Source organism: Aulonocara sp. 'chitande type north' Nkhata Bay, linkage group LG22 (genome assembly GCF_057382095.1).
Source record: "Aulonocara sp. 'chitande type north' Nkhata Bay isolate Kocher_YH1m ecotype deep benthic linkage group LG22, A_spYH_male_GT1.1, whole genome shotgun sequence".
NCBI lineage: Eukaryota > Metazoa > Chordata > Actinopteri > Cichliformes > Cichlidae > Aulonocara > Aulonocara sp. 'chitande type north' Nkhata Bay.
The window spans coordinates 36302914-36315621 of NC_141364.1; the positions used below are offsets into that span (position 1 = coordinate 36302914).

The 12708-nt window shown below is 37.9% G+C and overlaps 1 protein-coding gene across 2 annotated transcripts in view; it reads left to right on the forward strand.

Moving 5' to 3' along the window:
- phf14 (PHD finger protein 14) overlaps positions 1-11371 on the forward strand; it is a 76618-nt gene extending 65247 nt beyond the window's left edge. The window contains exons 15-17 of one of the 2 annotated variants that reach the window (XM_086281345.1): positions 5411-5473; positions 7679-7800; positions 9295-11371. In XM_086281345.1, the coding sequence (XP_086137471.1) occupies positions 5411-5473; positions 7679-7800; positions 9295-9301 (192 nt within the window). In that variant the 3' untranslated portion in view covers positions 9302-11371. Of the gene's footprint in view, positions 1-5410; positions 5474-7678; positions 7805-9294 lie in introns of those variants that run through there. The other variant, XM_086281346.1, reaches the window with a different exon arrangement.
- Positions 11372-12708: the final 1337 nt, after the last annotated feature.

Consider the following 12708-nt stretch of genomic DNA (forward strand, 5'->3'; position numbering starts at 1 on the left):
CCAGCTTCCAGTAGAGTGCATGTGACTTTGACACAATCTCCTTTCCAAACAAAAACAAAATAAACAATGAAAGGAGAAAAAAAGTGAATTTTGCCACGACCTAAAGACCTAAATGTCACCTTTGTGGCCTCTACGAAGCTGGCTGTTGTCAACAGGGTTGTAACATGGGGTATTTTACCAATGAGGGACTTCATTAAAATGAATTAACTATGATTAATCACAGTGAATATCAGTTTCACTATCCGCACCCTACCCTGATTGCTGTCAAAACTCTTGAACTGAGAAGTAATTCAAGTGTAACCTGTCTGATAAAATTAAACAAGCGCAAGAACTGATGAGAAACAAAATCATTGACATTTGCGATTTTGGAAATGGTTACAAAGTCCTTTCTAAGGCTTTGGGACTCCAGGGAAACCAAGGTAAGAGCCCTTATCCACAAAAATGGAGAAAACTGTGGCGAACTTTCAAACTTTCTATCAAATGATTCTAATAACACATTGGGTCGTGACCTCCTGGATAAGGTATCAGAATCCAGAACAATATCTCCAGGCCTCACTTGTCTCAGTTAAGGTTAGTGTTCTTGATTCAGCAATGAGACGCACACTGGGAAAAAATATCCGAGGGAGAGTTCCATAGCTGGCCAAAATGAACACAGGGCAAAACACATTTTGATGATACACAAGACTTTTGGGGAAATATTCTGCAGACTGGTGGGACAAAACCCTTGAATGTGCCTGAATGAAAACAATTCTGCCAAAAATTGTGGGCCAAAGTTCCTCCACATCAATGTGAAAGACTCATTGCCGTTTATCACAAGTGCTTGACCCTTGCTGCCAGGCGTGGTACAACCATCTCTTAGGTTTAGGGGGCAGTTGATTTTTCATATAGGACCACGAAGGTTTGGCTAGCTTTTTCTCTTAATAAATGAAATCATTATTGAAAACCTGGATTTTGTATTTACGCAGATTATTTTTGTCTAATGCTGAAATTGGTTTAATGTTTTGAAGCATGTAACTTTGACAAATATAAACTACCAGTCAAAAGTTTTAGAACACCCCAATTTTTCCAGTTATTTATTACAGTTCATGTCGTTCAAGTCCAATGAATAGTTTGAAATGGTACAAAGGTACAAATGTTTGTTTGTTTGTTGGTTTTAAAGGTAAGGTTAACCAAAAGTGAAAAATAACAGAATTATACAAAAAGGCCTTTTTCAGGGAACACAACATAGATTAACAATTTAAAGCTGTTCCTCAGCAATAGAGGTTGATCAAGCCTTGAAAACTACAGTATTGTACTGCAGAGGAGTAGTGTGTTGCTACAAAAATGGTGAGAAAAAGGCAATTAACAATGAAAGAGAGACAGACCATCATAACATGTAGGTGTTTCCTACAGAGAAATTGCAAAGAACATCAAGGTGCCTGTAAGTACAGTTTTCTTCACCATCAAAAGTCTCTCAGAAACAAACTAACAGGAAAAGGTCTGACAGACCCAAAGCCACAACTAAATCAGAGGACAAGTTTCTGAGAGTTAACAGCTTGCGTGATAAGCTGCTCACAGGACAACAGCTTCAAGCACAGCTTAATAGTGGTCGTAGTAAGCAAGACTCGGTTTCAACTGCGAAGAGAAGAATTCCAGCTGCAGGTTTGACAGGACGAGTTGCAGCAAGAAAGCCATTGCTAAGACATCATAATAAGACAAATAGGCTTGCCTGGGCCATGAAACACTGCCAATGGAAGACTGGAAGGAGGTTTTATGGACTGATGAATCAAAATTTTGGTTCAAATCTTCGGTTCATCACACATTTGTAAAGACAAAGTATTCACCACATTCCTGCTTTGTTGGTAGTGGCTCCTGAGAAGCAATTCTACAACCAATCTGTTTGATCAACACTAGTTAATCTGTGACACCGGTTAATACAAAATAACAGTCATGCTGCCTCTTTCCTTTACATTTTTGCTTATTTGGTGAAGGGGACCCCTTCCTTGGTGATAAATGATCCTTCATATCATGCGTCGAAGGTGCAGACACAAATTAATATTTTCTCACAAAACTTTAGTTTTGTGAGAAAATATTAATTTGTTGGAAGGCCTAATTACAAACCAATCAGTGTATATTTATAATTACAAAGTATAACTTAAAGAACAGTCAGTTGTTCTTTAAGTTAGAAATAGAACACTGAAGCCTTTGTAATGACGCCTTCACCTAAATTTTACCTGAGTTACGGAATAAAGTGGACAAATGAAAAAAGGTGGCAAATTGAAATTAGCGTGTCTTCTCATGCTCTGTTAATTTTTCTAATCCTGTGCAATAATTCATGCTTCTTAAAGATGCACTGATGTACTTAATTAAAGATTGATTTTGCCTGGGACGTATGAACTGCCCACATTTTTAATTTCCTCACCTGAGCAGAGCCTGAGAGTAGCTATGCTATGTGGCTGAACCTTTTTCAGCTGATCCAGCTACACTCTGTTCTCCCTGGGTTTATAGATTACTTTAACTGGCACTACTTTAATACAAAAATTATTAAATAATGTCAAGCCTTTTATTTGGTGCTTCACTCACAGGAGAAAAGGAACTATGAAGGAGCCAATTGGCAGCAATCTTGCAGTTAACATTCTTAATGATAAGTGCTCCATCTGGCAAGTTGTGCTGAGCCAAAGGCGACAGATGGGATTGTTTTCACAATCTGTTTAAATATGTTGTCAATTTTTCTTCCCCTTTTAAACTCTCTCCAGCAGCTCAGACATTTGCTTGAAATAAGGTGTTTTCTGTTTTCTCACACTCGTATTCAACTTATGGTATCCTTTTTTCTGTGAGAAGAATGGACACCAGAAAGGTTTATTTCTATGCTTGTCCACTTTGTGGCATCCACGGGTATTTCATCCGTAGTCGCTTGAAGTCATGGAATATCATTCGCTTTTTTTGCTTTCTAGTCACCATCTTTGGTTTCTGGTCATTGCTTCCAATGTAGCTTAAGGGTTTACCAACAGTGCTGTGAATGAAGTTGCGAAATAAAAGCATTTAATTCATCTACTTGGCTGGCTCACAGTCTAAACCTTATCATTTTTTTTTAGTAACACCCCCTCTGAATGAAGTTTTTCCTTCTAAGTTAATTGAATTAGCCCCCAAGAAGAAACTGTATGAAAATGTTTCTATGTGAAAGTAGAATACTTTTCATTTTATGTAGAAGAAATATATATGTGTGTGTGTGTGTGTGTGTGTGTGTATATATATACATAGAGGCAGATTGATATTTTTTTCCGTTTTTTTGCAGCGCTTCTAATGTAATACGTGCATAGAGAGCCAAATGAAATGATTAATGAACCCAGATTAATCCTTTTTCCAAAACATCTTTCTTTAACAAACTTTGAACATTAATACCAATTTCTCGTCGTAGCAGACATTAAAAAAACAAGATTAAACACAACATAAATATAACAAAGTGCATAACTTAATAAAATTATTACGATATGACCAAATATCTTACGAAGGTAAAAGCATATCTGAAATCCTAACCAATGCATTTAAATTAAATGAAAATAATTTGAAATGCCATGATTTAGTCATAATATAATATATATACTTAAATAAGATATTTCAAAAATGCTATATATTTAAAGTTCCAGTCCATGACTTGTTGAAAAAAGTAACAGCATGTGTCTCCTTTTTGGCACATTTGACACTGACCCAATGTAAAATTTAAAAGAGGAGAAACAATAATGACATAAAGTTTCCATGTGCCAGGAATTTTATCTCTTAACAAAATGATGTTAATCATTATATCATCCATACTTATGCATCTCCTTACTGTTATGTGTTTATGGTCACTGTTATAATACAGCGTGGACTGTGAATAGATACCCAGTTTGTTTGATAAAGACAAGAGAAGATACTGATAGAAACAACTGTTCATCTATTATTGTGTCAGATTGTGTTTGTCTATGACTATAATTATAATTAACTATAATTGAAGACTCACCTGTTCTCAGCTGCATTTGAATAAAGCACCAAATCCACACTTTAAGCTTAAATTTCAAAACTTACATTTAACTACTGATTTTATCTACTGTTCTGATTTTATCTGTTTTGATTTTATATACTGTTGTTTGTTTGTTTGTTTGTTAATTAGTTAGTTAGTTTATTTGCTTGTTTTATTCAATTTTAAATCATGCTTTTTATTTGTTCTTGTTTCTAATGTCTCTGTAAAGCACTTTGAATCACCTTGTTGTTGAATTGTGCTATACAAATAAACTTGCCTTGCCTTGCCTTGCCTAGATAATGATCAGACCCCGTACTGTCAACTGCTGCAACAAAAAACAAAACCTACAGCAACTGGTACACAAAAATTAGAAAATGCACAGATACATAAATCAACAGTCTTCTTGTGTGTGTGTGTGTGTGTGTGTGTGTGTGTGTGGGTCTGAGCAAAACTGAGTGTCTGTGTATGTGACTTTGTCACGAAGTGTATTTGATAATAAGGGTGGGAAGCCGCAATGACAGCCCCCAGGAGCCGAAGGCAGATAGAGATAGATCGAGGAGATCAACCCATCCGCAGGCCCCATGAGTACCGAAGACCTGAGGCTACACATTTTGTCGACAACTGCGAGTCTGTCCGAGCAGGAGGTAGACCTCAGATGGGGTGCCCATTGCCAAAGGGCGAGAGGCAGCCAACCCCGCTAGAGGCTCGTCACCCTAGCAACCAAGAATTGCCCAGGACTTGGCAGAGTCCCGAGCCCCCTACCCCCACCACTCTCCCACGCAGAAGAGGTCCAAGAAACCCAAGACCACCACTCCTGAGAGAGTGGGTCAACGACCACAGCAGAACATCCACCCGCGCTCCCTGGAACCAACAAGACCTGTACCTGGGCAGCAATGCTCACCTGGAAGCAGTAGGGAAGGATTACCCCACCCTCCATGACCACGTCCCCACAGGGGCCAAAGCTCAGAACCGAACCAGGACCCAGCCAGATCAGTCCACAAACCACCAAGGGTGTAGGAAGACACGTGTTTGTCATTTCAGTACTCTTCCATAGATTTCATTTCAAGACTCTTTGAGTTCCTTGTCTTCATGTTATACAATGTCTCTTCTTCAAGCTACCTTTGGCAGCCCCTCCCTGTTCCTTCAAGGACACAATCTAAGGCAAATGAAATGAACCAAGAATGCCACATTGCTTGAAAGCCTTTTATAAAGCAACCAACACCTGGATTACTAAAATTAATTTCTTCTCTGATCTGGATTTCAGCAGAGAAAAATCAAGCTATAAGGTGTCAGACAAGGCTTTGACCCACCCAGAAATAAAAATGTCTTAATTTCTTCTTAAAATTATATTGTATTGTTTTGTATTTTGTATGGCATTACCATTTCAACCATTTACAACCGCTCGGATTTTTAATTTATCTTTTTAAATAGAGAACCAGAGGGCAGAAGAGGAAGAGAGTTCCAGTCTGTGAGGAGCGAGAAGATAAAATTGAGGTTTGTTGCTTTATTTCTCTACAGAAAAAAAGGTATTGTTCTAAACAACATGTTCTTGAGAAATTCAGTTAAGCTCTTCTACCTGCCCATGTTTGCTTCTTTGTCGCATTCTGTCATTCCAGGGTTTTTTTTTGTTTTTTGTCTTTTCTTACTCATATTTGCCAGTATTGTTCCTCTATTGAAATTAAAAAATAGTTAATTGTTTCTTCAAGAAGAATCCTACTGTTTAAAGGAACTGACTTTCCTCACAGTACAGATTTCAATACATACTTTAAGAATGTAAGAGGAAGAATGCAAATGTTTTTAAGCTTTTTTTTTCTCTCTCCTTTGCCAAGTTTGTGATTGCGAGACTGACAGAAAAGGTCAAGCTGGGCTAATAAGACCAAAGCTGTTTACCCCTTAGCTTAAAACACTGGCGAGGTATTGTGTTCATCCTGCCGGGCAGGCAGTGGGCAGGTGAACACCTAATTTGTAAATGCATTAACTTCAAATAGATATCACAGGTATATCTATGACAATGTTGGATGAGTTTGAGGTCAGAGGTCAGAGAATCTTGTGACTGTGATAACTCAAGAAGGAAGTCAACTAGAATTTTGAGATTGATACTATAGGTGCATCTGCAAAGAAAGTCCAAAAAGAAGTCTTGGACAAATCTCAGTCACTTTGACCTCAAAGTCAGAGGTCAAGTGTTATGAAAATCTTGTGAACAAGGCAAATGTGTGTCTACTAGGAGACTGAGGGGTAGATCGGTGTATCTGTATTCTTATACACAAGATTGTACAGTGCACAACTTGATGTGTTGGTGTTTATTTTTAGAATTTGTTGTGCTCATGACAGAGTTGTAGAAACTTTTGTACATACACAGTTCAGTTGATTTTAATGAACACGTTAGACAGCCCTGATTCTGATAATCACTGTTTAATAGCAATTGCCATTGTGCTATGTGCAAAAATGAATTCAACTATTTTGGTTTTGGGATGCTCATGGATGATTCCAAGTTCTGAATGTTGTCTCAGGTACGTAATAAACTCAGAGCAAATATTCCTATAGGCTGATGGACTCATTTCACGAAAACGTCATTACTACTGGCATGTTGCTTTAATCTGATCTGTCATGTTTCCTAATCGTGGTACAGACTTTATAGTAAAGTTGCATTTTATAGGAACTAATGTTGAAAAAACAATTCATTAAGTTTTTTGTGAATTTTCTGAGGTTTAGGTATGCCTTAAACAAGTAAAGATGCAAAAATTTTGTATTTTACAGGCTCCAGGATATTAATGTTTATGTCATTTTTAATAACACATGCACAGATAAAAGGAATTCTGTTCCTGTGTATGCTGATCCATTAATGTGACTGCTTGGTTCACATTTGTAATCAGTGAGGAAGGACATTAGGGAGATTAGGACAAAGTGGACACACTTGGGAACACAGCTGAACAGAATCTAACTGATAAGAAGCAAAACTGAATATCATGCACATGAGACAGGGGACTATGAAAATAAAACAGGATATGACCAATAAACATGCTGAGACCCAGGCTAAGATGTTTGAACGTGACACAGGGACCGGAGATAAACAGATGACTGATTACCACAGGAAACACTGAGGACAAGAGACAGAGACAAAACTAGAACAGACTGGGCACGAAACAGAAATAACACAATCATAAGAGCACAGAGGACAAACAAACTCAGAAATGCCAGGGAACAGTGTAATCCTCAAAGGACAAGATAGTGAACTAGAACAGTAAATCATCTCAGATCCAAAAGAAATAAATCACAAGTCAACAACAAAACTCAAAATACTGGGTCAAAGACCCAGGACCACAACAGTTAGACACGATGTTTTTACCATTTTAGGGGTGAGTACAATAACCAACTTCAGTTTTATCTGAATTTAGAAGCCAGAAATTAGAGGTCATCCAGGTCTTTATGACATTTATGCAGTTTAACTAATTGGTGTGTGTCAACTGGCTTTATGGATAGATAAAACTGGAAATCATCTGCATAGCATCCATACAGCTGTTTTAGTAGTTAATGTAAAGTTTCAATAGGGCCTTGCCCCAGTTATCACATTCATCAGTTATATTGTGGAAATAATGCTTTAATGTACTTCACATCTTTCCCCAGTTTAATACTCATTATTTTTTACTACTCAACAAGCACTCATACAGGTCTCATTCCTAATCAGCCTTGTTTCCATAGGAACCTCTGCCACGGGAACGGCGACAACGCCAGTCTGCAATGCAGAAAAAACCAAAAGCTGATGACACGAGGACTGAGTGTACAACCTGCAAAGGACCAGGCGACAATGAAAACCTTGTGAGGTGAGGTAATGCAAGTGTGTGTGTGTGTGTGTGTGTGTGTGTGTGTGTGTCTCAGTCTCAGAGGTTATTATTTGTGTGTGTGTGTGTGTGTGTGTGTGTGTGTGTGTGTGTGTGTGTCCCATGACGCAACCATATCCTCCTGATGATTAAAGTTCAGTCTTCATTAGGCTCGGGCTGCCTATGCTCTGCAGAATGAGGGGGTTGACGATTTCTTCTCCATAGGCGCTCTATATTGACCTGCCACATACATTTGCACAGTTCATTAAGGCATAATGAACAGCAGAATTTCCTCTACCCCTGATGTCAGGTGTCTAATAAACAGAATTCTTCTTGGCATTTGGCATTCTATGAAAGAAATAATTTAAAAAAAGTTGGTAATAATGGGGACCTTGTCAGGACATTGCCCTGTGATGAAACCCTCAGATTTTTTTTTCCCAATTATTCAGACTTCCCACTGAACAAAGTTCCCTTCATGAACATTGTCTTGTTGCTCTAGAGTGCACATAGACTTGTAACTTTAAGCACCTTATCAGTTTTTAAAAGGTTATGTTGAAATATAACTTTAGCCGTTCTATTGTAAATTCAAAGATGATGCATGAAGTCACTTGTGTTTTTCATTCATTTTTGTAAAACATCTGTCCTAATCTGCGGGTGTTTGTTTGTTTGTTGGTGCAAAATCAACATTTGCTTTTTTTCTTTTTTTTTTCAAGCTTTTGGATAACTTTAGAAAGGGTTCAGCATCAATTCTGTAATTCTGCTACAGTTTTATTGCAGTGACTAAATTATAAATTCTCATCTCTTCTACTTTACTCATTGTTTCAGTTCCATCATTGATTTAAGTCATTCAAAAAAAGCTTGACACTCAGTGGTCTCTAGTGTGTACCGCTCTTCTTTTTCTTTACTCGGTATAAATAATGTGGATAGTGTGAATTACTATGTGCTCTAGAATTCACTGTCTTCTTTTCAAGATCAGACAAATAGTGAAGCAACAAATGCACATCCTTTAAATTAAAAAAAGGTGCAGAAAATTCTATTGTGACTATTAAATACCCCAATGAGTGACAGGAAACAAAGAAGAGTACAAACACTTTTTTGGTGTTTGGATTCTTTTGAGTTGAAATAAAACCATCATCTATCATCCAGCACTTGTACTGGGTTGATTCAGGCATCCTATTAGTAACTAGAGTTTTATTCAACAGTTTAAATCTTTAATGTCTTTTCTTTTGCGACAATCTGCTAAGTAGTGTCTGTAGTGTAAAGTATCACACTAATGTAGAATGAATGTTACAAATATTAGTTTTTCATTCACATTGACATGTCAAATACCTTTTCAGGACCAGTGTCATTTTAACAGATTGGAATGAGCTCAGCACTTGAATACTAAAGTATTTGTGTGTTATTTTTGGTGCTCTTGAGGCAGCATTTGAGTTTCAGGGGTTCTGGTCGGGGTGTGAGGTGTGCTGCCCTGACTCTTTCTATCTTTGCATTGCACAGGTTGTGAGAGCTGGGGCAGCTACCTCACCTCCCATAAGAACTCGGGACAGATGACCGTTGGCTTAGAGAGAGAGAGAGACAAATTGAAGCATTTGAAGAATGGCAGTCAAGTCAGACTGAAGAACGAGACCATCACGCCGCCCCACAGCCACCTCTGATCCAAACTGGACCAACGAAATTGAGCAGATCTGTGTGAATCTAAAACATGGATCCCTACATGATGAATTGTCAGACACAGTTATATTTCATTTTATTACTATATTTTTATTAGTGTTGGACTCTCAACTGCTTGCACATATGACCATTAACTTATCTTATTATTTGGACACAGCTGCATGCAGCAAGACATGTTAGGATTTAAACACTTTTGACGACTGACTAAAATACATGAGCAAAAGAAAAAAAAAAAAAAAAACAAGTAGAAAATGACAGCGTTTACTATTAAGCCACCTGAAATTAAGATCTGTAATACATTTGAGTTATCTTTAATGGTTTTCATGAAATATTGTCATTCCTTCTTTAATGTGTGCTGTATTTCTTTTTGAAAATCGTTTTAGATTAACATTAGACAGTAACAGTGAAACATGAACACCTGTATTGCTCTGTTCATTAAAAAAAAAAAGAAAAAAAAGAAAGCAATTTAATGCAAAGTTCAGTTGCCCACTTTGTGGCTTCCTTAAGATTGATTTCAAGTATAATCAGTCGAGTAGGATAAAGCTTTCTCAATAAATAAAGCAGCTAAGTTTGTTTGGTTTAGCGTTTAACTTCTTAAAGGAAGTCCTGTAGTAAGCTGAATGTGCTGCTGTGGAGCACTTTAGACTATATCTCAACGTAACCCTCTCTATGCGTCTAGGCGTACTCCTGAAACCAGCGTTTCGACATGCTTTGCTTTGCTTCTACTCTGGTGTGCCACACATTTGACCTGCCTGTGTGACCTATCGGTTCTGGTCAGTGGTGTCTATTATTAAATATGGTTAACTGGAAACATTCTTGAACGTGGGCTTTTCTAAAGTTGATTGTTGTGTTGTGTGCTGATGAATACTGAGGAGAACAAATATTAAGAAACAGGATTATTATGTACAGAAAATGCAAAATCTCTAATACACAAAGTTTCTGTTGTATCACGTAAAGGAGTAAAGTAATCAACTGTGGTAAGCAGCTGTAGTCGGAAGGAGCTAGTGTAGTTAGCAGTTAGCAGTAATAGCACTTAAATATTAGTCCTAATGTCTTTAGTGTCTTTAATGTCTTTACGCATTTAGAAGTCTTCCTTTGTCTCATATCTTGAAGTGACAGTTAAACTGACGTCCTCAGAAAGAAGCGCAGCTTTGCTTGCATGTCTCTGGTGGCCCGAAGTGCTGTCAAAACAATATCTTATTGCTGCTCTCCCAGGGCTTCTGACAAGTGTCAGATTCTGCCCTCAAATGTCACTCCATTGCCTATTTGGGGCCATATATGCATGCTTTTGAGAACAGTTACTGCAGTTGCAGGCATTTTACTGCTGTTTGCTTTTTCCAGAGTTTGTCCAGAAACAGCACCACATGGAGTTTTCTCTTGGGATAAGATTGTAGAATGACCTACTGACTCCTGACCAGTCCTTATCCCATTACTCCTAGTCTCCTAGTCAGTCTCAAAGACTGCATATCAGTTCTACAGTGCATGGCTATATCAGATCTGTACCATAACTTCAAACTGAAAATTAGTGATGTTGTCTTGTCGCTTTTGAAAAACAGGTAGTCATTTAGTGTGATGCAGTGTACAGTATTTATTAAAAAGGCCAAACATGTCTTCACTTTGTGCCAACATACTTAATTGTAGTAACCTTAAGCTTGTGTTGCCGAGTTCGAACTCTGATTTGTGACGTGTTCGAGAAGTTTCTTTGTCTGGCAAATATTTGTTTACAGATGTGCTTTTAAGGGATTCTTTCTGATTAATTGTGTTTTGTGTTACTGTCATTCTGTATGAAGTAAGAATGTGAATGTTGCATATGTATTTGTACATGTATATGAAGTGTTTCCTATGGTCTATAGCTCTTGAAAAATAAGCAGAGCTTTAATAAACTCTTGACTTTTTCACCTTATTGTTGCCATGATAAATGACTGTCAGACAGTTAATTAATTGTTGTAAAGCTGCGGCATGGTGGTCCGCTTGTGCATGTAGTGCCCTCTGTCATCTGTGATTTATCGCCTGCGAAGGGGCCTTGTTGGTGGAGGTGGGGGCAGAGGAAATATTGCTTCTTGGCCTACGTAAAGTTTCAGCAGATGTGGTTGATTGTGTTATTGCAGTGACAAAATTTTTACGAAACAAAACAAAGACGGTAAAAAAGAAAAAGTAACTACAAACCTTCTATTTGTGGGATGTTAATGTTTTCTTTTTCGGTTTTCATACTACAGAAAATCGTCCACGTTCACAATTAGGTCCGTGGTTGGACAAGCCGAACAATGAAAAAAAGATTAAGAACAAAAGACCCTGAAGTCAATAAACTTGTTGCTAACTGTACATTAACTGTAACATAGCATACATGTTGTTATTAAGCCAGCTGATGTCTTTCCGTAATAGGATGCAGATATGTCATAGGCCTAACGTTGGCATACAAGTGATTATTATCATTACGGAGCAGTAAGTCAAATACAGGCCACTAGAGAGAATACAGAAATGTGTGAGAACCTTGGGCAAAAAGATGGACACAGCCACTATGACAACATTCTTTGATTTGTAAAGTCACTATATTGTAGGCTTTGAAATGTATTTTTTAAAATTTATTTATTTATGAGAGAAAATGACCATATTTGGGCAAGCGAGTGGAATGCTATCAGCTAACACTGCCTTGTTTGGACACACATAGTTGTTAGTCGGCCAGTGCTGCGGTGAAGTGGTTAGTGCTACGACCTCAGAGCAAAAAAGGTTCTTGGTTCGAACCCCACTTGGAACCGTTTTTGTGTAGTACAGGTATTGCAGCTTTCACAAAGAATATGAATTTTTTGCTAAATGAAGTTTGTATTCTGAAGTGCTTTGAGTGGTCAGTAAGACTAGAAAAGTGCTATATAAATCGCATTACATTTCATAATCAGTGCAAAACCTGGACCACATGTTTCTCGGATACTGTGTTAATATCATTAGTTTCACATCGAGCCGTATTGTTTATCAGACACTACTAGAACAAACTGGCTGAATCAAAGCATTTCATTCATAGGACCTATGTTCCTTCCTCCCTCCCTCCTTGCACGTCTCTGTGTTTGAGAGAATGTATGTATAAAAAACTTCAAACTCGGGTCATCTACCAGAGGTTTGGAAGCTTGAGGGTCCTACACAGTATGTTACCTGTTCTTAGACTGTGCTCTTCTGGACAGATGTCTCGGAATCACTCGCCCAGCTTGGCTCACTGCCCTGCATGCTCCGATTACCACAGGGACCACT